Below are 24,255 nucleotides of genomic sequence, written 5' to 3' on the forward strand. Positions count from 1 at the left end.
TGGCATTAGCATAGAATTATTTCACCAAATTCTCGAATGCATCATCAAGGTTGGAGAGAAGAAAATTCCAATCCTTGGTGACAAACCATTCAGGGATTTTGGTGTCCTAAAGAGACAGTTGGTCAACAACTCTTTCAATCAATGGAGTGACATCTTTGAAGTAGTTCTCATAAGTCTGAAAAGCAACATAAGATCTGAAATTGTATGAATCATACAATCCTGTAGGGAATCGGGTCCTTTTTGGCTTTGGAGATAGATCATCAACATCAATCACAAGCTCTTTCCCTTTGCTGCTGCCTCCTTTCACAGCTGCTCTTTTGAAAGGAGTCATTTTCACACTGCATCGTGTTACAACAAAGAGCAACATAGACAACACAAGACAACAAACTCTATTAGCTCAGAGTTAGTTCCAAAAATAGGAATATTGTGGAAAACCCTAAAAACATGAGATTAGGATCACAAGCATGTCACATAATATACGAGAACAACAATAAAACGTACACCCAAAGACAGAGAGAAACAATGCATATCCAACACAACCTATATGAAAATCTATTCAAATCAACAAATACCCATATGCACACATTAAAGACACAAATGTCCACAAGAAAACCCAATCCAAGAAAAGTTGGTCAAGAAAAGTGATAGAATGAGATAGAAATGGAAACCATACCTTTTCTAGAAGATAGGTGAACAAGTGAGGAAGAATATGGAGATTTTGTGTGAGAACACAATGGTTTTGAAAGAAGAGAAGACAAAAACTCGAGAAATGCAATGGAAGATGAAAAGTTGTTGAAACCATTTCCAGAAAAAGAACTTCATTGTGCAAAACAAGTGTTTTTCGCGACTGAGTCAAGTCGCATGCGAGTCGCCAGAACTAGTCACCAGAATACTTAAAAACAAACATTTTGAAGAAATTGTTTAAGTGTTTTTCGCGACTGAAAGTTCTACCATCAAGGAAGTCACGAAGTAAGCCGCAAAAATCTTTGTGTACCCCTCGTGACTAGACCTTCCACCCACAAACAAGTCACCACTTGGAGCCGCGAAAAACATAAAGACCCAAATTTTAAGAAATATTCTAAGTATTTTTCGTGACTGGGACAATGACCCGCCAGAGAGTCGCGAGAAATCTCTGTATGGGCTCGCGACTGGATCAACTCGTGATTGAGTTGCCAAAATAGGGCAATACTGTTTTTGAAATTTTGACATTTTTGAAAGAACAAAATACTTTCCAAACACAACTTAAAAAAACTCAAAAATCTTTTTGTGTTTGATCAACATAGATTGAGTAAGTGAAAACACTTTTAATCAAGTACAATCACACAAATGAATATGGCATTCATTGATCATAGACTTGTGTGATGTGTGTGGGAATCAAAAATGAGATAGTCCTTAGTCTAATGTGAGGGTCCAATGATCAATTCACCGAAGGCATGCACAATTTGCACTAGATAATGTGACCCATCTCAATTATAGAAGTATGCATATATGACCTCCCACAAAACTTGATAGCATAAGAATGAAGCTTTTCATTTGGCTTCATATACATTATATCATTTGAACTTTTTGAATCAGTACATCTGATTGTGAGATCGATGCCAGAAATTTTGATATTTCAATTGAAGAGATAGCCTTTGGCTTTTTGGGCATCATACTATTTATAAAGGTTGCTTTCCCTTTTCCTAGTCAAATACTAGTATGTGCGAAAGGCTTTTGCAGCTCAAAATCTCTTTTCATTTGGAGATTTACATTTGGTGAGCTCTTTTAAGCAAAAACAATAAATAAAAGAGTGGGAAGATATATAGGCACAAGTCTATGCATGTTTCAAGATCAACAAAACCATTCACTAATCATTCATGACAAGCTTGAAGATCTATTTACAACAATCACATAGATGTCAAGATTTCTCCCATAATGATATGAGTGCGTAGGGAACAAGCCATGCTCGAAGATGCACAACGCCATTAGTACAAATGTACAAGGCGAAAAATGTTTTGAGACAAAACTCAACAAAATGATCAAACTTTTAGGATTTTCTACTTTTTATATGTTTTTGGATTTTTGACACAAAAACAAAAAACTGATCAAAAACAATGTTAAACATGTAAAGAAAGTAGCAAACAAACAGAGCATGCTATACAACTAGCCAACAAAGGAATGTGTGTTCTATAAAAAAATAGAGAGGAAGAACACACAACACATAAGAGTTTCAAGGAATTGTACCAACACCAATGGTCTTACGAAGTGATTCAAACCGTGGACCATCGAGAGGTTTGGTGAAGATGTCCGCCTTTTGATTGTTAGTGTGTATGAACTCAAGACACACAACTTTATCTTCCACCAAATCTCGGAAGAAGTGGTAGCGTATCTCTATGTGTTTTGACTTTGAATGCTGAACTGGGTTCTTGGAGAGATTTATGGCACTGGTGTTATCACAGAAAACACACATTATATCTTAAGGAATCCCATAGTCATGAAGTAGCTTCTTTATCCAAAGGAGTTGTGTGCAGCAACTTCCAACGGCTATGTATTCAGCTTCAGCCATAGAAAGAGACACAAAGTTTTGTTTCTTGCTCATCCAAGAGACAAGGTTGTTACCATGGTAGAAACAACCTCCCGAAGTACTCTTTTGGCAGTTTCTTCAAGAGAAAGATGAACTAGGGCATATGTCTCCAGTTCACAATATGCTTGTGAAGAACTTTTGCATTGATGTGCATCAACTATGACGGCCCTTAAAACAATCTTTATATATGTTTAAGGTTATGAGAAAATAAAACCCAAATATCTATTCACGAATTGGAATGAAAACAAAACTAAAAATCTAATTTTCATAATTCTTGATAGATACCCTATCTGTCGAGCAGCCATCGAGATTTGGGCTAGAACAGCTTTTTAAACCTCAATAGATACTAGCTGTCGAGATTTAAAATCCAGCACTTCATCACTTGATTCTTGGACAGACTTGCATAGCTTTAACACTTGAACTTGAAACATTGTTCCTTAAAGCATTAAACACATTCTAGATCTATTCAATTACAAGTAAAGTATGTTTTATCAAAGAATTGGCCAATACATGATGACATATGTTTCTAACATGAATCACATATGTCCTAACAATATTGTCCCATTAGCTTGTGCAAAGTAACATATAAACTTGTGTCAAAGGTGCTTGTTAACCAACTTAAACACATACTTCTCCCTATCATATCATAATTTCAGAGTTTACTTTTCCCACGACACAAAATAATCGACAATGTTTTTTGTGGCTTTTGACACTATGCATCATATGAAAGCCAACGGATAAAAGTAAGGAATATGACTCTCAAGTCTTAAACTCGACGTGAACAAAACTCAGAACAGGATAAGATGGCATTTTTTTAAAGACTTTTATGACTAAAATGGACTTTCACCGAAAATGGATACACCTTCTGATAGAATGTATTTCAACCATGATTTAGCAAAAGAATTTGTAATCTCTCTCTTTCACACAGCGTCAGAATTGAGTGGTCAACCTAACCCGCCTTTAGTGATATTATTTTGAGAAATCAAAAGCAAATAATTTTGATAAATACACTCTCCCGTCACGCAAAACTCAAAATTAAACACAAAACGTTCATACATTTTTTTTTTTTTTAATACACCTACCCATCACAAAAACAGACCACATAAGTTGATATAATGTTAAAAAAACAAAGACCCTATCCATCATGCATAAACCCCAATAACACAGAAAATAAACGAAATACGAGAAACCAAATGCAATACATCAAAGTTTTCTTTATATATATATATATATATATATAAAGTGCCATGTTCAAGGAGCTCAGCTTGAGCCTCAAAATGCCATTGGATTTTGGCAATAAACCAGGGTGTGCGCGCAACCGATTAGATGCGAAGTGATTAAAAAAAAAAACGAATTAAAGAATAGTTTAATAGAGTATTTTGGAAGATGAAGAATGGAATGTAGTATATACTACAAAAGTGAATTTCTATAGTGAAAACGTACCTAATATTTTTCAAAGAGCGATGAGAATGCTTTAAGGATTCGCACTCGGTCTTTCATATGCCATATGTTGGTATATTTTACATCAAGGCACAAAAATAGTCCATTACTCGGTCTTGCAAAATCTTGCAATTGTAAAAAAAATTTGCAATTGTGCTATAGTGTCATCCTAAATGTATAATGGCACTGTAGCACAATTGTAAACCAAAATATTTTATTTTATTCCCTTTTTACCTTTTGTTCTCTCTCTCTCTCTCTCTCTCTCTCTCATGCCTCTGCCGATGACCCTTTCTTTCCCCATGCCTCTCACTAGCCCCTCCACCCATTTTCTCATCATTCTCTCTGGGCGAGACTAGCGTGGTCAAGGATTTAATGGTTGTTGCGGCAGTGAGATCGGCGTGGTTGTGGGTGGTGATAGGTTTCTAATCGATTTTTTCTGTGGGCTTGGGGTTAAGTTTTGGTGGTGGATCTGGTGTTTGGTGGGTTTGCTTAATGGGTCTGGGGCTGAGGATCATGGTGGTTTAGTGTGGTGGGTCGTGGTGGCATGGTGGGTCTAGGGTTGAGTTTCGGTAATGGCTCTGGTGTTTGGTGGGTTTGCTTGTTGTTTCCGATAGTGACACTGTGATGTGGTGGGTGGTGGTTGTGTTGTTGATGGTGGATCAATGGGTGGTGGTGTTGATGGTGGATCAGTGGGAGGTGATTGGAAATTTTTGGTGGATAGGTGGGTGGTGCTGGGATATGTAGGGGCAGCAGTGTGTTGTTATAGTTGTTTGTTGACTTTTTTTTATAGTGGGTGGCATGGTGGTGGTGTGGTGGCGACTATTGTGATTGCGGTGGCTGATGTGGACTATTTTGGTTGTTGTGTGTGTTTTTTTTCTTTGTAATCTTTGGGCTTGTGGCCGATGTAATGGAGTGGTTGCTTCTGGGTTTCTGTGTGTGTGTGTGTTTTTTTTTTTTTTTTTTTTTTTTTTGTGGCTGGTGCCTAGAGGTAGAAGGAGAAAGAGAGGAAAAGGAAGAGAGAGAAATAGTAAAAAAAAAGAATATTTAAATAAATTGGGAAAAAAGAGAATTTAAGATGTTAGGTGTATTGTAAAATAGTATGATATAAATGATAAAATAACTCTTGAGATGGTAAAACAAGATTTTTTTAGAAATCAGATGTGAATGCTCTAACAATCCATGTCTTAGAAAGAATTTGGATGAAATGAAACAGAAAACAATATAAGACCTGTCATTCCTTAGTATCGGAAAGGAGTGAGAAAACATGCTCACCCAATTTCCAAGTTCTTATTATCTTAACAACCTAAGGTGTTCTCTAGTCCCGGTGGAACAATAGAAATAAAGTGGTTCATGGAAGGATCAATCCAAACCCAATGAATGTCGTTCTCACTACCCAATCTCTTGTTTGCAGGTTCCAAGAGGCCTTTAGAAATGATCAATCCCAATCTCAAGACCATGACACACCAGCTCAGACTAATGCTGTTACCAGGAATTGGTCGCTTATTATCAAAGTTGCTAGTGGCAAGAAGAAGAAATGCAAACGAAGTGGCAATGCTTACGAGGCAAAGGACTTGAAAGGAAAGCTAATTTTCAGTTGGGGAGCTAGCAGCCTCTTCTTCCTTTCCAACAGCAGTTCAGGATGCTATCGTTGAAGCAACAATAAAAGCTAGAGATCTTGACTTTAGACGGATTTTGTTCCTAAGTAATTGCAACAGAATTATCCAGGTTTGCAATGGAAAGAGTCAACCAAGATGGCAGGAGATTCCTATGATGACAGACCTGTGCTTTCTAATTCAACAGGGTCTAACTTTCTGCATCATTTTTGTACCAAAACTTATCTTGTGTAATGTGTTGGATGTCGCTTCTCTAGCTGTTCAAAATCCGATCTACTACTTATAGGGCGTTTAGCGAGCTTAGAAAATCATTGGATCTCTCCAAATGTAACTTAACTTGTGTGTCTTGTAACTGTTTTCTGTGGTATCTAAAAAAAAATAAAAAAAACCCTAAGGTGTTGGGCATCATAAATATTAATCGAAAGTGCAAAGGAGGCAACAAGCAATATATACTATTTATCCATTAGCAAAACTAACCATCTTCAATATATATATATATATATATATATATAAAGGGGGTTACCATAAAAGATGCAATAAAAACTTTGCTACTATGCTCGGCAATTCAATAAAGAGAAAGGCCCTATCTAATATAATATAGTAAACTAGTCCCAATTATGGATTTTACTTCAAAACATAGATACAACCAGGCATGTTACACTAGCTGATAAAATTGTGTGCATAACAAAAAAAGCTTATATTGCATCCAAACTTATGCAAATGGTCTCTGATTTGTAGAAGAAGACGATCCATATATTGTACTAGCTGTTGCCACATACGGAAACCTCAGCACTGCAAACAGGGCAGACCTGCAATCACAGAGCAAGTCATTTGAATAAAAAAAAAAAAACCCAATTCATAGAGCAATTCATAATGCAGCAGTCATTCTGCTGTAGCACCTAATACATTTTAGAGCACACATTAGTAATGTATTAAAACCCATACATGATACAACATTAACATATCAGAGTTATTGTACAAAAAGCAAAGAGAATAGAACCTGCCTTGAGAGAGTGAGAGATATTACAATAACCCAAAAGATAAAAGGTGTCTACATTTAAAACAGTACATACATCTTTCCAGCACCTAGAAAACAGGTCATTTGAAGCATCATGTACCAACATAAAAGAATTGTCCTAAACAAGTGTTCTTATATCAAACGGCACTTTGTCAACACAAAAAAACAGTAGATACATTTAAAAGGCGTCTACATTTAAAACAGTACATACATCTTTCTAGCACCTAGAAAACAGGTCATTTGAAGCATCATGTACCAACATAAAAGAATTGTCCTAAACAAGTGTTCTTATATCAAACGGCACTTTGTCAACACAAAAAAAGGGGTACCTCTCTGCAAAACGAACAAGGTTTCTCTCCAAACTAGTTTCCTGAAAACCTTTAAACTCGCCCTATATCAGTATATTATATGTGAATTTTGAAAATCTAACTGCTATTATATGTTTTTTATGTTCTTAACATGCATGTCAAATTTCGTTCAAGTCAAATTTTATTTACTATGCGACCAATAAACTTATTTTTTATACATAATCTAAGACCACAAAAGCTAAAAATTTAAACATTTGATTGTTAACATTGCTATTCATCTTTGACCTTCTTTAAAATTTTACAAGCATGGAGAATGTACTAAGAACATGCAATCCAATAGTTAGTAATTCAAAATTCACATACAATGAAAAGATATAAGACGAATTTGAAAAGGTTTTTCCAAACTAGTTTGGAGAGAAATATTTTCTTTGCAAAACCCACCCTCAATCACAACATTTGAGGAGAAAAGAAATTTGCCACTCATAAAAAATTATATATCCATCTCTCTCTCAATTACTAAAACTAATAACTGCATACTTAAATTTCACTTGGCTCTGTAGAAGTAGGGGAAATAAAAATTCTTGCATGGAATCAATAACTATGAATGGTGATTGTTAAGGAATGACATAACACTTAAAGAGACCACTAAAAAATCTCGCAGATCTAAAAAAGGCTGCAAATATAAAGCACAGGTAAGGAGAGCAGTAGTATCAGAACTTCAATTCAACAGGAATGCATCAAGCTTTATACCATAGTAAATCTGCAGGCATACTTGCCGAGAGAGTAGAATGATGAGAATGAGAAATCAACCAGACTTTCAATGCAGAACTATGATTAATGCATTCACAGGGAACAAAAATCATATGCACATACCTTGTTTATATTCAACCAATTATTAATACACTCAGGATGGTAGGAATGTTTGCAAGAAAGCACTGTCAAGGTTTCACCATCCTCATAGTCCAACCGACAAATAACACAGCTGAAACAGGAGCACACAAAATTAGTTGTACTGAAACTTGTATGTAACCTTTTAAAAAAAAGGGTTTAGATCATATTTACTGAGATGGAATGTTCGTTTCCACAGAGACTTTCATGATTGGGAATTGGAATCTGCGAATTCCTTCTTAGATCATATTTACCCTCAAATGCCTAGGGGGGGTGAGGTTGATAGGATGAGATGGTGATTGAATGGAAATGGTAACTTTGATGTTAGATCCTATTATAAAGCTATCCAGGGTACCCATGGAAATTAATTCCCATGGAAGAGCATATGGTGGGTTAAGTCTACAAGGAGGAGTCTCCAAGGAGGGTGTCATTCTTTATGTGGACAGCAGCATGGGGTAAATTCTTACTATTGACAACCTCATTCTCAAAAAGAGGGGTTTTTCATTAGTTGGCTAGTGTTTATGTTGTTGTAACGGATAAACAGTGAACCACTAACTAACTCCATTGTGAGGTTGCTTATGCATTGTGGAGTGACGCGTTCCAGATGTTAGGGGTTTATTGGGTGATGTCTCCTACAGTGACATCCCTTCTTTGTGGTTGGAGGAGCTGGTTTGTAAAAAGATCTTCAGGAATATGGAATATGGTGCCATCATGTTTAATGTGGCTAGTATTGAAGGAGCACAATTCTTGGACATTTGAATACATAGAGAAATCTCTAGAGCATTTGAAATCCTACTTTCTAAGTACTGTTTCAGTAGGCACGGGCTTGGGGATTCACGCAACATAGTTTTAAGTTTCATAACTTTCTTAATTTCTCTATATCATTATTTGTAAGGATCTTTGTGTTCATCATCGTGAACATAAAGTAATTCTATTTTTTAATAAAAATTCACTACATACTCATGCAAAAAAAAAAAAAAAAAGGTTTAGTGTGCATACGAATCATTGCTGCTTCCATTCTGACTGCTTCCTGACTTGTAATTTATTGAAGGCAAAGAAGCAATTATATCAGCTGAAAGCCCTCTGCTCTCTGTTCCAACTACATCGCCCAATGCAAGCAACTCCTGAAATAATAATCATAACCTTAGGGTAAGGGTTAAAAAAGGCTAGGAAAAAACAAAGCTCCACCAAAGGCACCTGGATCCAAAACCCAGTTTACCTCATAGGATAGTTCATCAGGATCGACCTCCTCCCATGTATCCTTCAAAAGAGTAGATAACATGAATTGGGCGTTAGGAAGACTTAACTAAAAATCAAAAAATAAATAAAAAGACCAACACGCTAGTAGCGACAGTAAGAAGAAGAGAAGGAAGAATAAAATAATACAAATGTGGTCTTATGCTTTACAAAAGGCAAGCTTTAAAACCAGTCTCATTTTTAAGATGTGGAACCCAACATAAGCTAGAGGCCACACAAAACCAGGAAGTAAAAAAATTTAACTTTGATATAGTATAGGGATGATCAAACAGTAAATAATGAAACCAAAAAGGGACTCCATAATACATCCACTGCTGCAATCTAACTGTCTAGACTAATCACAAGAGCAATGAATGAGCTTTTCATACAATCATCATACATCTCACAAAAGTATCGTATGAAAATATTGATTCAAATGACAATGAGTAACAATAACCATGATTCACGATTAGCAAGGAGAGTATAAGAGCTACTCCTACATAATGTAGAATTCAAAAACAAACAATATTACCAGCCTTAGAAGTTAGAACCCTGATTAGATCACATTAACACAACCCTTGGTGAAAATACCATTTTTCTTTGAAGTGTAGAAAAATAATAAATTCCAAGTTGAATAGGATCTGATAATAAATTAAATAACTTGCTTAATTAAATCTATATGACCTGACACGTGAAAAAACATCCTTTTTTTTTTTTTTCCTTTTTTGGCTGTTTTTATGGGGGGAAATCAAACCAGAAATTCTGATATGTTAGCAAAAGCTGACCCTGTATATATTTCAATACATATAATTGAGATGATTCTGTCAACCTTTAATTATCTATTATGAGGGAATAGGACATTGGATTAAAGCATTAGATTTCGTATCCTATCTTACGTTATTAAGTACTCCTATCTACTCATGATTCCAAGAACAAAATAAAAAGGATCCACCATTACACGATGCTAGGCAATAATTTTAAATGTAGATAGGTTAGATTAAAAGTGCTGAGATGTGGTGAGTGTGCGGAATCAAAGTCATGGTTTCAGCTTCCACAGTGATAGAGATAGATACCTGAGAGTTGCCACCATGATCCTCTATGTCCTCATCCTCATCAGCTTCCACTACAACACAAACAAAAAGCTCTTAGAAGCTCTAGTAGTCATTGCGAAAGGAGCAAAATATAACAAGACGAGAGTAGTAAAATAGGTAAGATAGGAGGAAGGAACACCCACAATCATTTATCCCAGCAAGAGCCAACAATCTAGCAGCCATATCTCTGTCTTCAGCATCCTGTAGAGCTCTTGCATAGGCCTCATCGCTAGAGAAGACAGCAGGGTCGAATTCAATACTGGGGTTATTTTCTTCTCCAGCTAAGTCGTTGTTGCCATGAGCATGAGCATGGACATCGAAAGCATCTTCATCATTGTCATCAGCACCATCAATTCTCTCATCGTCAGTCTCGTCATGTGGATCATTAAAATCTTCATCCTCATCGTCCTCGTCGTCATCATCATCATCAAGGACATAGCTTCCAGCCTCCCAACTTCCATAATCACTACCTTCATTGTTGATTCGGAGCATCATGTATGCCCTTTCCTACTCCACAAACCAATCAAGGCCAATTCAACCACAACAGAACAGATAACTACTCTACTCTACTCTACTCTACTAGCAGTAATTTATAGGACAAGAAGTTGGGTCCAAAATTCAAATAGCATCAGAAATTACAAGAGACCCATTTATATGTATAAGAAAAAAATAAAATAAAACCCAATTGAGAGAGAGACCTGTTCCTGAAGGGTACGAGCAAGAGCGAGGTCAGCATCGACCTGACTGAGATTAGTAAAGGGAGTTCTTGTTGTTGTTGTTGTTGATGATGAGGGCTGACGTGGCGACTGAGGGGGTTGGTCCACGTCGGATCCATTTCTTTCTTCTTCTTGTTGCTGTTCCTCAACAACAAGATTGATAGAAGAATTAGGGTTGTGTTCTTGTTCTTGTTCTTGTTCTTGTTGGGTATTATTTAATTTGTCCTGGGAATCCTTATTCTCCATAGATAGAAAGATAGATAGAAAGCAAAGACACACAGAGAGAATTCAAAAAAACAAACAGGAATTGGAATTTGGAGGAGAGATCTAAATATCGAAAAGGAGAGAGTGCTATTCTTTTCTTTTCTTTTGGAATGGAGGGAATATTAAGGGATTATTCAAGAATCTATCCGTCTGAGGAGGCGCCGATAGAAAGAGAAGACAAACGGAAAAAGATAGAGAGAGCGTAGTATCAATATATTTTACTCTCTCATATGATATAACCCTTCTTCTTTTTTCTTCTTTTTTTTTTTTTTTTTTTGAGAAAAAAATAGAAAATAACACTTAGTTGAAAGAACTTTGTAACAATGTTTTCAAACTATTTAAAAAACTAACATCTTAAATGTTTTTATAAAAAATAAAAATTATTTAAGATATTTAGTATTGTTAAGTTTTTATCATGGGTATGTGGATCATGAGTCTTTTTTATGGTTTGGTTTTATATTTTTGTAATGGGTATGATATTTTTGTTTAACAAAACTTATATTAGATTTAATGAAAATTTTAATGAGTATGAAATGGATAATGAGTGTGTTTGTATGTGATGCGGGGTTAGCATATGTGATTGTAAATCAAAAAAATAGCTCTTCATCCATGTTGTCGTCCATAACCAAAAACATCCAAAACAACCTCCAGAAAGGAGAAAGAAGAAATATGGACCACAAATATAAAATGTGGACTTACGAGCAAGTCACCGGTAGTCCAACAGGGATCTGGTCATCCAAAGAAGGTACAATCATCCATACCATATTCAAGTATAACTGACCAACAAAGACTTACTAAATTTTTGTGTGATTTCTACAATCTCAAATGGTTAGACCACTAACCCACATCTCAGAACGTGGGGTGAATTCTCCGAAGTTCGCTCTACTCTCCCCACTAAAACCATACAACTCCTATGATGCTAGTGGCACCCAACAAGTAAATCAACTCCGAACTCTCTATAAAAGGACCGACCTCATCCAACCAAGGTACATTTTTACTATTCATTCACTCACTATCCTCGTGTTCTAGAGAGAAAACTGACTTAACTGTTAGGGTGTCCTTGACCGATTCACCTCAGTCACCTTCGATAGTTACTTTCTACCTTCTCAGGTCACCCAACCGTCAATAAAGTCCGGAGCATTCAGCCTACTAATTTTTGAGCATCATCAGTTGGCGCCGTCTATAGGAAGTTTCTAAGTGTTAACCACTTTGTTTTCTAAGACAAAAGGTTGCATGGTTCGGACTAGGTCAATGACCACGAGTCAAGAGCACCAGGAGAGTGGAAACGCTTCCAGTAATCCCAATCGTGCACCACCACTAGCATCTGCTCCGCTACCAGTGTCCATCTAGCAACAGTTGTAGTCAATGGCAGACTTAACACACCAAAACCAAGAGTTAACTCGAGAAGTTAACAAACATAAGCAACGTTGTCCGCGTTATACTGAAGGCCTTGGGCAGAACTCAAAGGCTAAAGAAATGAAGAATAATGTTGAAGGCAGAGATTAGTCAGGAGACATCATCACACGTAGGGTGCCACATTTGGAGAAGGAGATGTATCAAATGAAGAAGGCCATGGAAGAGATGAGGGACTTCATAAAAAGGACGAACCATGTGGAGGATCTTGTCCACAAAACTAACTCTCCCTTCACCGTGTCCATCACTAGTCACCCCTTGTCATCCAAGTTCAAAATGCCCACCTTAGACTCATATGAAGGAATGCGGGATCATATCACCACATTCAAGACAACTATACATCTCCAAGGATTTTTAGATGAGATAATGTGCAAAGTTTTTCCTACCACACTTAAAGGCTTAGCCTAAGTATGGTTCGGCAAAATATCACCAAATACTATAACTTCCTTCTAGGAGTTAAGTAAGTTGTTCATCAACAGCTTTGTCGGAGGTCAAAGGCATACGCGCTCCTCGTCCAATTTGTTGAACATGGAGCAAGGGAAGAACGCGAGTCTGCGATCTTTCATCAATCATTTTAATAGAGAAGCCTTGTTGGTAGATGAGATGGACAACAAAATCTTGTTGGCAGCCTTCCATAACAGAGTCACTTTAGATCTGTTCATTCACAAGTTGTATGACCAAGAGCCACAGACGATGGTCGAGTTGATTCATTCAGCCCAAAGTTTCATGAATTCAAAAGAAGCGATCATTGCTAAATAGAAGAAAAAGGCTGAAGGAGCAAATGCTGAGTATGCACGTCATCTAGAGCAGGGCCTTTATCCAAAGAAGGCCAAAACAAGAGAAAAGAGAGATAGAGATGGCAAGAAAGCAGGATCTTTCTCAGGACAATACTCGATCTATACATCCTTGAATGCCCTGCTCAACCAAGTGCTGATGCAGATCAAGGGTGATCTTTCCTTGAAGTGGCTAGAGAAGATGAAGGGGGATCCCGGTAAGTGAAATAAGAGTAAGTATTGCCATTTTCATAGAGATCATGGACACGACATGGATGAGTGTTACGACTTAAAGCAGCAAATTAAAGTTCTTATGAAGCAGGGAAAGTTGAAGAATTTCCTTGGACAAGACCACAAGGATGAAAGGCTACCATTAAAAGGGCAAAGTAGAAGAACTAATGCGTCAACCACTAGGAGAAATAATGGTTATTGTGGGAGGAATATCAACCAGAAGCTCGTTTAAAGCCAAAAAGACTTACTTACGGGTAGTTCAAAATGTTCAACTCATTGGCCGCTCGCCAAGGATGTCCAAGGCAGACGAGCTAGCTATCACTTTCATAGATGAAGATGCAAGGAGATTACATCATCCTCATAACGATGCGATCGTTATTACTTTGACGATTGCAAATTACACAACAAGAAGAGTGTTAGTAGATAATGGGAGTTTTGCAAATATCCTCTACTATCTGGCCTTTCAGCAGATGAGGATTAGCAAGGAATTACTTCATTGTGAATGTGCCTTGGATTAGGTTTGGAGGAATGAAGGTTCTACCAATAGGCACGGCTCTTACCCATGACAGATCAATAAGGAAGCAAACTTCCTCGTTGTAGATTGCTTGTCCTCATATAATGCTATCATAAGACGGCCAATTTTGAATAGTTGGAGAGTTGCAACATCTACTTATCACTTGTTTATTAAATTCCCGATGGAATACGGCATAGAAGAAGTACAAGGAGACTAGCTGGTGGCTAGAGAATGTTACTTGGCTATGTTAGCAATGGACGGGAAGATGCAGATGATGAATATTGAAGAAAGAAAAATAGTTGTCAAGGTAATTGAAGTATTGGAAGATGTTCCCTTGGACGAATCCAACCCGGAAAAGTTTACTAGAATCAGGGAGAAGACGAAGCAAGATCTCGTCCAATTCCTCAAGAAAAGCAAGGATGTGTTTGCTTGGAGCCATGAAGACATGCCTGGGATTAACCCAAGTGTAATTACTCAACATTTATATGTGTCCTCATCCTACAAGCCCGTCTGTCAGAAAAGAAGAGTGTTCGCCCCAGAATGAGACAATGCCATCAAAGAAAAAGTCCAGGAGTTGGTAACAACGGAATTCATCCGTGAAGTCTACTACCCTGATTGGCTAGCAAATGTAATGATGGTAAAAAAGGCTAATGGCAAATGGAGGACATGTGTGGACTTCATAGATTTGAACAAAGTATGCCTTAAGGATAATTATCCCCCTCCACACATTGACTAGCTGGTAGATTCAACAGCTGGGCACCAATTACTAAGCTCCATGGATGAATTCTTAGGGTCCAACCAGATCAAGATGAACGAGGCAGACTAGGAGAAAACATCCATCATCACAAGCAAAGGTTTGTTTTGCTATAAAGTAATACCTTTTGGTTTGAAAAATGCAGGTGGTTAATCATATGTTTCATCCATAAATTGGCTGAAATGTTAAAGTATATATGGACGACATGCTGGTTAAAAGCGCAAAGAAGACACAGCACCTAGATGACCTCTAGGAGACTTTTAACACACTTAGATGATACAACATGAAGTTGAATCCAAGCAAATGCACCTTCAGAGTTTCATTAGGAAAGTTCCTTGGTTTCATGGTCTCACAAAGGGGAATTGAAGCAAACCGTGATAAGATCCGAGCGATACTAAGCATGGAGCCACAAAAGAATGTCAAAGAAGTGCAAAGTCTCACTGGACGAGTAGCAGCTTTTAACAGATTTGTCTCAAAGGCTACTGACAAGTGTTTGCCATTATTTAGGGTGTTAAGGAAAGCTTTCAATTGGACGAACGAGTGTCAGCAAGCATTCAAAGAACTCAAGACGTATCTCACAACAACTCCCTTGTTGAGCCCGTCCAAGTCAAGTGAGGAACTGTACCTCTATTTAGTAGTTTCTCCTTATGCAGTGAGCTAAGCCTTAGTCAAAGAAGAAGGAAAGGCCCAGAAGCCCGTCTACTACACCAGCAAGACGTTAAGAGGAGCTAAAGGATGATACCCCCCAATAGAGTAGTCAAGGCCGGCTCAATAGGTGATGCAATTGATGCAATCGCCTAAGGCCCCCAAATAAAAGAAGGCCACTACAAAAAAAGAGTCTACTAGCGAGGATAGAATACCCTCACAAAAATTCAAATATCGTCGCAAAAAGTTATTAGCGAGGGCATATGGCCCTCGAAGGCCGTCGTATTTGCTCTTGTTGCTAAAAGAGATTTTGCGACCATACCTTCGCAAATAGATAATTTGCGAGGGCAATCCACTGTCATTACTGAACAAATCTGCCCTCACAAATATATTACCAAACGACGAGAAAATTCGACGACTTATTTTTAGCAAGGGGAAGCAGTCGTCGTTAAAAACTATTTGTGAGGACCTTTATACCCTCACAATTAGTTATTTGCAAATTCTAAATTGACAACATAACTTTTTAGTGACAAATAATGGTATTGCTAAAATTTATTTGTGAGGGCTTTTAACCCCTCGTAACTTATTTTTAGCGAGAGAAAACAGTCATCGTTAATAACTATTTGTGAGGACCTTTATACCCTCGCAATTAGTTATTTCCGAATTTCAAATTAATGACAAGACAAATAATGTCGTCGCTAAAATTTATTTTTAAGGGATTTTAACCCCTCGCATTTAGCTAGGAATAATAATAGTGACGACATTAAGCTGTCACTTAAAACGTTTTTGCATGGGGTTAAAGGGCGTCACTATTCTTTAAATTGCGAGGGACTTTGTTGTCACTATAAATTCATTTATGACCAAATTTTTATGTCATCAATGATAATATTTTATATAATTTTTGAAATATTTTATTATTTATTTATTTTTAATTTATTTTATATCATTTTTGTTAAACTACCATATTACAATAGTACAATAATTACTAAAAATTGATACAATAGTACAATAATTACTCAAAATGATCCATCGAAAGATAAAAATTCATATAAGTTCAAACTTTAAAATATAGAATATACAAAGAAATCCTGAAATTAAACCTTATTTTAAACTTAAACAACTAGAATTATGCCAAGATCTATATTAGTCTTCCTCTGAGTCACCCTCCAAGCTGTTTTCGACCTCCTTATCATTGTTTGAGTTGTACTCTTCATCTTTGGTAGTACCATCCTTAAAATAAATAAATAAATAATTTTAAAAAAAAGCATTAAACATGAGTTAAAATGAAACAATTAAAGTGAATTTGTATTTGTATCAATGCTTCAATAAATAAGTACACATATTACTATATCAAATCTAATCATATAATAATATATCATAAACAACAGTAATAACTTTTTTTTTTTAATTTAACAACGATAATAACTTAATTTGATTACTTAAACCACTATAAAAATTAAATATAAATTAAAATAATATAACAATTCCGGATTTATGTGCAACAGTCAACAAGACCCTATATATAATCCAAAGCTTGAAGTCAGAAAAATATATCTTGGCCCTTGAAGTTAACAAAAGTGAAACTTCAAGTCCAAACCTAGCCACTGGTTACAATAGGTTCACCCAATGCAAACCTTGGCCAATACTATTAATTATCAAATTGCTATTTTTGTGAATCAAAGTGAATTGGTAGCTAGCTAGCTACTTGCAAATCTCCGTACGAATCTCGCATGCAAATCAAAAGCAGGCCAACAGGGTTATCAGAGAATCAATGCCATCATTCATCAGATCAGACCCAGAATCCTAGGCAAGGTTGAAGCTTGTAAGCAACTAGCCAAGTGCTGGAATTCTGGGTCTCTTAAGGAACACATTACAAACTAATTCATTTCAAAACCATTTACATAGTTCAGAACAAACAAGCCGTTTTCTGTGAATTTCCCTTCCAAATTTTTGTTATAATGCAACTTTATTAACATTTTAAAGCTTATTTAAAACCAAAAAAAAAATGCTAACTGCATAGAAATATTTGTTTCTATTCAAATCCTCACCCATCTCTAAATTAGCTAGAATGAGCAATACGCATTGTGCTATGACAAAACAATTACAATAAGACTGTCCTAATTAGCAATTGATTATGCCAATTACAATATTCATATTCCTAAAAACAATGATAATACCATAGTCAAAACTAATGTGTGACATATTTGAATTCAATTTTGATGTTTTCCCCCACTGATTATGAACACAGCTACAAAAGTTATTCACTTGTCTAAGACACATGCAACCTATTTTACCAAAGCTGACAAACTTCCATCAATTACAACTTGCCACCCCAACATATTATCGAAAGAATGTAATTTTTTACTGTAAACTTAACATTGCTCACTAGAAGTAAATTTATGTAAACTAACTTTATTTCAACACTAATCACCTCAAGGATTCATATTTCTACAGATAACAACTTAGCAACTCAACGATATTATTAAGGATTTTACTAATGTGTGAAATGTGTTCCGGCTCAAAATGGTATAATGTGGTTTAAGTCACCATAGTGACATAAAACGTTAACTGTGTACAAGTCATTAGCCCCACGCCAGTCTCGCAAGCAACCTGATAGACCCACGCCGATCTCGCAAGCAAATCATCAAACCCACAGCCAAAACCCATCACCAAAACTACCAGACCATCAGATCCTCGCCGATCTTGCAAGCAAACCACTAGACCCACACCAATATCACCACAAAAAATCACCCAAAAAAACACCACTACCACCGTGAGATAGATAGTGAGGATTGAATGAGAGACAGAGACAGACACAGAGAGAGAGAGGAAGAGAGAGGCTGGGTTTGGGGATGAGAGGTTGTGAAGAGAGATATTTTGGGATTAAAATATATTAGAATTTTTAGAACGGTGGCACTATGGCAAATTTTTTTTACAAGTTTACATGTTTAGCATTCCGACTGCTGTGCTGCTTTGGTCCTCACATGCTAAATTTTCCTTACATTTGGCATATATTGTATTAATTGTGAATGCTCTTATTTATTATTATATTTTTAAATTATAGATATGCCCAGTTTTGAGAATAGATGCATATATATTTTTATTATATTAAGGTAAAGATATCATTTACCTTTCTAAAAAAAAAAATATATATATATATTTGCCTCGTGATATATATACATAGGCAATTGTAGATATACACGAGTTAAATTTTGCCAAAGAAATAGATAAACAACATGTTTATTTAGAAGGGGACTATCTTTCAACATAATCTATGGTTTGAAGTATTTAAAGTCCATCTTATTTATACTTTTATTTTTAGAAGAAATATTATTTATACTTTTTTCGATGAGAGAGTATCAATCTCATTTATACTTGACTTAAATAAAAAGATATAAATACTTGGCAAACTCATTAATCCAAGATTTTAATCACAAAAGGCCGTAAAGTCCAAAATTTATTGATGACATTATTAGTAGTTGCACACACTATGTAACAAGTTTTGGACTTCCAATATAAGTCCTTGTACTACTATTTTTTATGTTCCTATAATCAAAACTTGCTATATATTTATTTAACTTTCTTTATAAAATAACTAAAGTTTTTAAGTGAAAAAAAAAAATCAAATATATGGCATATCACGATTGGTGAAATTAACTTTAGTTTGTTTATTTTTCTAAAAAAATTAAAAATAAAAAAGAACTTTAATTGACATGTCATGTTTTACTATTTATTCTAATGTTGTTTTTGGTCTTCCTCAACCTTTTTTTGATTGCTCAACTTGAATCAACTCGCTCTTTTTTACTAATGCATAAGCTACCCATGTATGAACATAATCAAAGCATCTCAATTCACTCTCCCTCAATTTTTTTTCATCACTAGGGGCCTAACCATAATCAAGACCTAATTTTGATTGTCCTTTTAAAATGTGTGCAACATAGATTAAACAAGACTCTTGCCCAATCTCGAGGACATATGTCCCATGGTCTCATACATGCTGTGAGCACCAAATCCTGCTTAAACAATGGTATTTGGGCCCCCAATTAATTTGTATGTGGCCTTTGTCACAATCCTACCAATTGGGCTCTGAGCTTCACTTGGTTTGCCTTCTCCTAGCATTAATGCACCTCCCTCACCATGTTTTCCCTTCGTTCCCTCAAAACTTTTTCTAATAGATTTTTCTTACTAATATATGTTGACATCCAAATATAAATTTCCAAATTATTCCAATAAAAAAAATTCTAATAATATTTTACAAAAAAAAGAAAAGAAAAGAACAAGATCCCACCTGATAAGCACATCAGAAAGAGCATTTGCACTGGAAGGAGCATGAACTATATGACTGCTGTCATTAGCATTAACAATAGCAAGGAGGGCCTCCAGCTTCTCAGGTTTCTCATCATCCTCTCCTCCAAAGTCAATGATATCAAGAGCTACACTGTTCTTTTTTAATTTCTTGCCAATTGTCTCCAACGCCTGCTTGTCATATTTGACAAGACTAAACACAGGGCAGAAAATAAAATGTTAGATATAAACAAAAATGAATGAGCTACTCAAAGCTCAGATTTTTTACCTTCCCACAAAAATTATAATCCTCTGTTGCTGATGTTTGTTTTGGCAATGCTTAAGAGCCAACTGAGCATAAGTTTTTTACACCCAAAGTACCTTAATTACTAGAACCCCAAGCTAGTAAACATGTTTCTTTGGTCATCAATTTAGTTCTTGTTCTTTTAATCATACATATTAAATGATGGAGCAAGTACATTTCATGTTCAGATTTCCAACAACTTGTAGATTATGTCAGATGGCACATAAATGTTTTTTAAGCGACAAATACAACTTTACATAAAACCAGGGTGGTCGATACTGTACCGGTACCGGCCGGTACATACCATACCGGCTAGTGCACCAGTACCAGTACACTTCTATATTGTACTGGAAAAAATACCGGCCATACCGGCCACGTACCGGCCAATTTCGGGCAATACTGGCCGGTACCGGGTGTACCGGTCGGTACAGAAAAAAGCTTTTTTTTTTTTAGTTTTGTAATTTTTGAATTTTTGTAAGGACATAATGGTAACTTATTAGTATTATTTGTTTTCTTAGTATACAATGAACAACTAAGCTTTTATTTTTTATATTGTGTTTTTTTTTTCTTTTAATTGATACTAAAGTCTAAAACTATGAATAATTTGTTCTGAATTAAGGTAATATTTTATGATAAACTTTTATATTTACTATAATATAAGTGAAATATTATATGTTTATAAACATGGTTCTAGAGATTTTGGTGTGTGTGTGTGTGTGTGTATATATATATATATATATATATATATATATATATAAAATAGCGGTAAACCCGAAACAGTACACCGGTATTGACCGGTATCCGAAATATATCGTACCGGTGGCCAAACCGGTACAACCTCCGGTACGGTATTGACTTCCTTGCATAAAACACTAACCCCTAAACTTCTCAAGAAAACAAATTCATATAATGAGCAATTCAGAAGTAGTTATCCATATATTCAAATAAAATTCACTGAAGAACAACATATGAGAAATCTATAAAGTTGTAGTAGCTTTCCCTTACCATCCATTTTTCTTTCTTGTTATTCTTCCACTACCAAAACTCAGAGATCAATGAAACTAAGACTAGGTCAGTTGAAACCTGTAAATCATTAATGAATAAAAAGAAACTTAAATGCACTACAAAAGCTACAACTATGTAATACTGATTCTAATAAGCTAGCTTAAATTTTCAAAACAAGTCACACTGAAAAAAATTAAAAAAAAAAAAAGAAAAAGAAAAAAAGAAACTTGTTTGTTCGTTCAACTCTAAAGTATGATAGGAACAAAAAAAACAAAGCATCACATGCTCTACATTACAAAAGAGAGCGAGTTATTGGAGCATTTCGTTGAACAGATGGTAGGCATAACTTAAACCCACTTTCATTCCTAGATACAAAAGGAGAAAATCGAATTTCTCATTTTCTTTGTGCCCATATAGTGTTGTCCACATCAAGAATAATGCTTTTTAAAAAACTTTTTATCCCAATCAGGGTCTCTGATTTAAACCCACAAATTTTCAGTCCAAAACATGATTTTCCTACCCATAGATTCAAAGAAGAAGAAGAAAAAAGGACTTACCCTCCAACCTTGCTTCACCGAAAGGAAGAGTCTTTTTCTTCCAAAAAATGGTCTCCACTGGTTGGATACTTGGAAGCTAGATACAAGTGAGAGAGCTGGTAAGTGCTAGAGAGACTTACCTTGCTTTGGGTAGGGTTTGTGGTTTTGGGTAGTATTTTTGTGTTTGAAATTTTGGAAAAGAAATGGTGGGTTTTGAGTAAAGAAGAAGAGAGGAGGGGAAGTGGGCTAAGATCCATGAGAGAGAGAGAGAGAGAGAGGGGGAGAGGGAGAGAAAATGTGGTTGAGAGGAAAATATTTGAAGTAAAGAAGTGGGAGACAAAAATGAGAGGCCAAAGTGGTGGGAAGCTGAAAAAAATAAGTGGGAAGTTTGAAAATTTTTAAGTAGTACGAGACACTTATTGTGACGAAAATGGAACTTATTGCATCGAAAAACACCGTTGTAATAATTTTGAAACCTATTATGGCGACTTTTTCACTTATTGCAACGACTTTAAACTGCCACAATAAGTCATGAAATTTTAAAAATTTTTTGAAAATTTTGAAGTCCTATCTTTTTACTTCAGACCAATAGCAGCGGTTTTAAAACCGCCGTAATAGGCCTTTAGGGATTTTTTTCCTAGCACTAAAAGTAATAAAATATAATTTAATACTAAAAATTAACAAAATATAATTTAATAATTAATAAAAATATAAGATGAAACTCAAGGACCAAAATTAATAAAATATAATTTAATAATCATTAAAATGAATGAAATACCCCTAAGACTAAAAAAAGGGCAAGATACCCCCACAAACTTAAAAAAAAGACTAAAACACACATACCACCCAAAAATGACTGAAATATCCCTACAATATGAAAAATGACCAAAATACCCTTGAAGCCTAAAAAGACCGAAATTAATAAAATATAATTTAGTAATCCTTGAAAATGACTAAAATACCCCTAAGACTAAAAAAAGGCCAACTTGCCCGATAAACCTAAAAAATGACCGAAACAACCCTACCACCCAAAAAATGCCTGAAATATTTCCAAAACATGAAAAAGAACTAATATACCTTTGAAGCCTAAAAAAAGGCCAAATACCATTGAAACCTAAAAAAAGACCAAAAAACCACTGAAACCTAAAAATGACTAAAAATACTCCTTTAGCCTAAGATGATGACCAAAATACCCCTAGCAACTAAAAATGAATCAAATACCCCCTAGGCATTAAAAAATGACCAATATACACCCTAAGCCAAAAAATGACCGAAATACCCTAGAAACTTAAAAAAAAAAAAAAATTATGACATTGTTATGTACTTATATACTTGCTTATTTATTATGTTTGCTTTTGATTTAATTTTTTTAATTTATCATATGAAAAATACATTTGCAATATAGATCTTTATATTTATTTAGGGATTATTTAAGTCAAATTTTGTATTTATATTAATTTGATATATTAATTTATATTTAAATAATTATTAAATTAATTATGATATCATCACGATTTGACCTCAGTTTGACCTTGATCCAACCTTAAAAAAACCTTGAACCTCTCCCTTTTACGATTCATTAAACGGTTCAGGTTTGAAAACCATGATCTCCACTAGACTAGCCAAAGTCATTTTTGGGAGAGCAAATCCAAAAAATCAGCTCCTTTCCTCTTTGTTCACTCTCTCCCTTCTCAACCGAACTCATTTCTCTCTCTCATGTGTAACGTAACACAATCAAAACACAAACACAATCTAAAATTAGAAAAAAAAATTAATTAGAACAACAAATATAAAATCAATTGATTGATAACGTGGCTATTAATCTTTGATTACCTTGAAATTTTGTAAGCATAAAAAATATATGAAGATAATGTAATCTAACAGTAAATTTGTCAAAATTCACATTGAATTAAGAAATATAGGACTGAGTTCAAGTTACATCTGATGTAACTCTAAAAAATGTTACACCACCCAATAACTTATTATTGAATTCATATTTTGAAAATCCAACCGATGGATTACATGTTCTATATGTTCTTAACATGCATACCAATTTTCATGCCAATCGGATGTAATTTATCATTTGATCTTTAAGCTCATCTTTGTGCATTTTTTTAAACTACAAAAACTTGAATTTAGACAATTGATTGATGACATGCCTATTAATCTTTGACCACCTTGAAATTTTGTAAGCATGAAAAGTATATGAGGATAATGTAATCTAACGGTATATTTATCAAAATTCATATTGAATTAAGAAATATAGAGTTGGGTTCAAGTTACACCTAACGTAACTCTAAAAAATGTTCCACCACCCAATAACTTATTATTGAATATATATTTTGAAAATCCAACCATTGGATTACATGTTCTATATGGTCTTAACATGCATGCCAATTTTAATGCCAATCGAATGTAATTTACCATTTGATCTAAAAACTCATATTGTATGCATTATTTTAAACTACTAAAACTTGAATCCAAACAATTGATTGATGACATGACTATTAATCTTTGATCACTTTGAAATGTTGTAAGCATGAAAAATATATAAAGATAATGTATTCTAACAGTAAATTTTTCAAAATTTACATCGAATTAAGAAATATAGAGTTGGGTTCGAGTTACACCTAATATAACTCTAAAAAAATGTTACACT

The 24,255-nt window shown here is 35.1% G+C and overlaps 1 protein-coding gene across 1 annotated transcript; it reads right to left on the bottom strand.

Annotated features, from left to right (window-relative positions):
* Positions 1–6,180: 6,180 nt before the first annotated feature.
* Positions 6,181–11,344, bottom strand: LOC142629540 (E3 ubiquitin ligase BIG BROTHER-related-like). The gene is made up of 7 exons (XM_075803548.1): positions 10,856–11,344; positions 10,301–10,664; positions 10,140–10,189; positions 9,050–9,091; positions 8,830–8,954; positions 7,816–7,924; positions 6,181–6,425 (listed from the first exon to the last, which is right to left on the bottom strand). The coding sequence occupies exons 1-7, from the start codon at positions 11,117–11,119 to the stop codon at positions 6,378–6,380; spliced, it is 1,002 nt and encodes a 333-aa protein (XP_075659663.1). The 5' UTR covers positions 11,120–11,344; the 3' UTR covers positions 6,181–6,377.
* Between the last annotated feature and the right edge of the window lie 12,911 nt (positions 11,345–24,255).

This window comes from Castanea sativa, chromosome 3 (assembly GCF_040712315.1).
Source record: "Castanea sativa cultivar Marrone di Chiusa Pesio chromosome 3, ASM4071231v1".
Classification (NCBI taxonomy): domain Eukaryota; kingdom Viridiplantae; phylum Streptophyta; class Magnoliopsida; order Fagales; family Fagaceae; genus Castanea; species Castanea sativa.

Excerpts from the sequence above, each read along its gene's own strand:
- LOC142629540 (XM_075803548.1), bottom strand. The coding sequence starts at position 11,119 with ATGGAGAATAAGGATTCCCAGGACAAATTAAATAATACCCAACAAGAA. Across the intron at positions 9,092-10,139 it reads ATCATGGTGGCAACTCTCAG|GATACATGGGAGGAGGTCGA; the intron begins GTATCTATCTCT and ends ACTCTTTTGAAG. Across the intron at positions 8,955-9,049 it reads CTGATGAACTATCCTATGAG|GAGTTGCTTGCATTGGGCGA; the intron begins GTAAACTGGGTT and ends TTATTATTTCAG.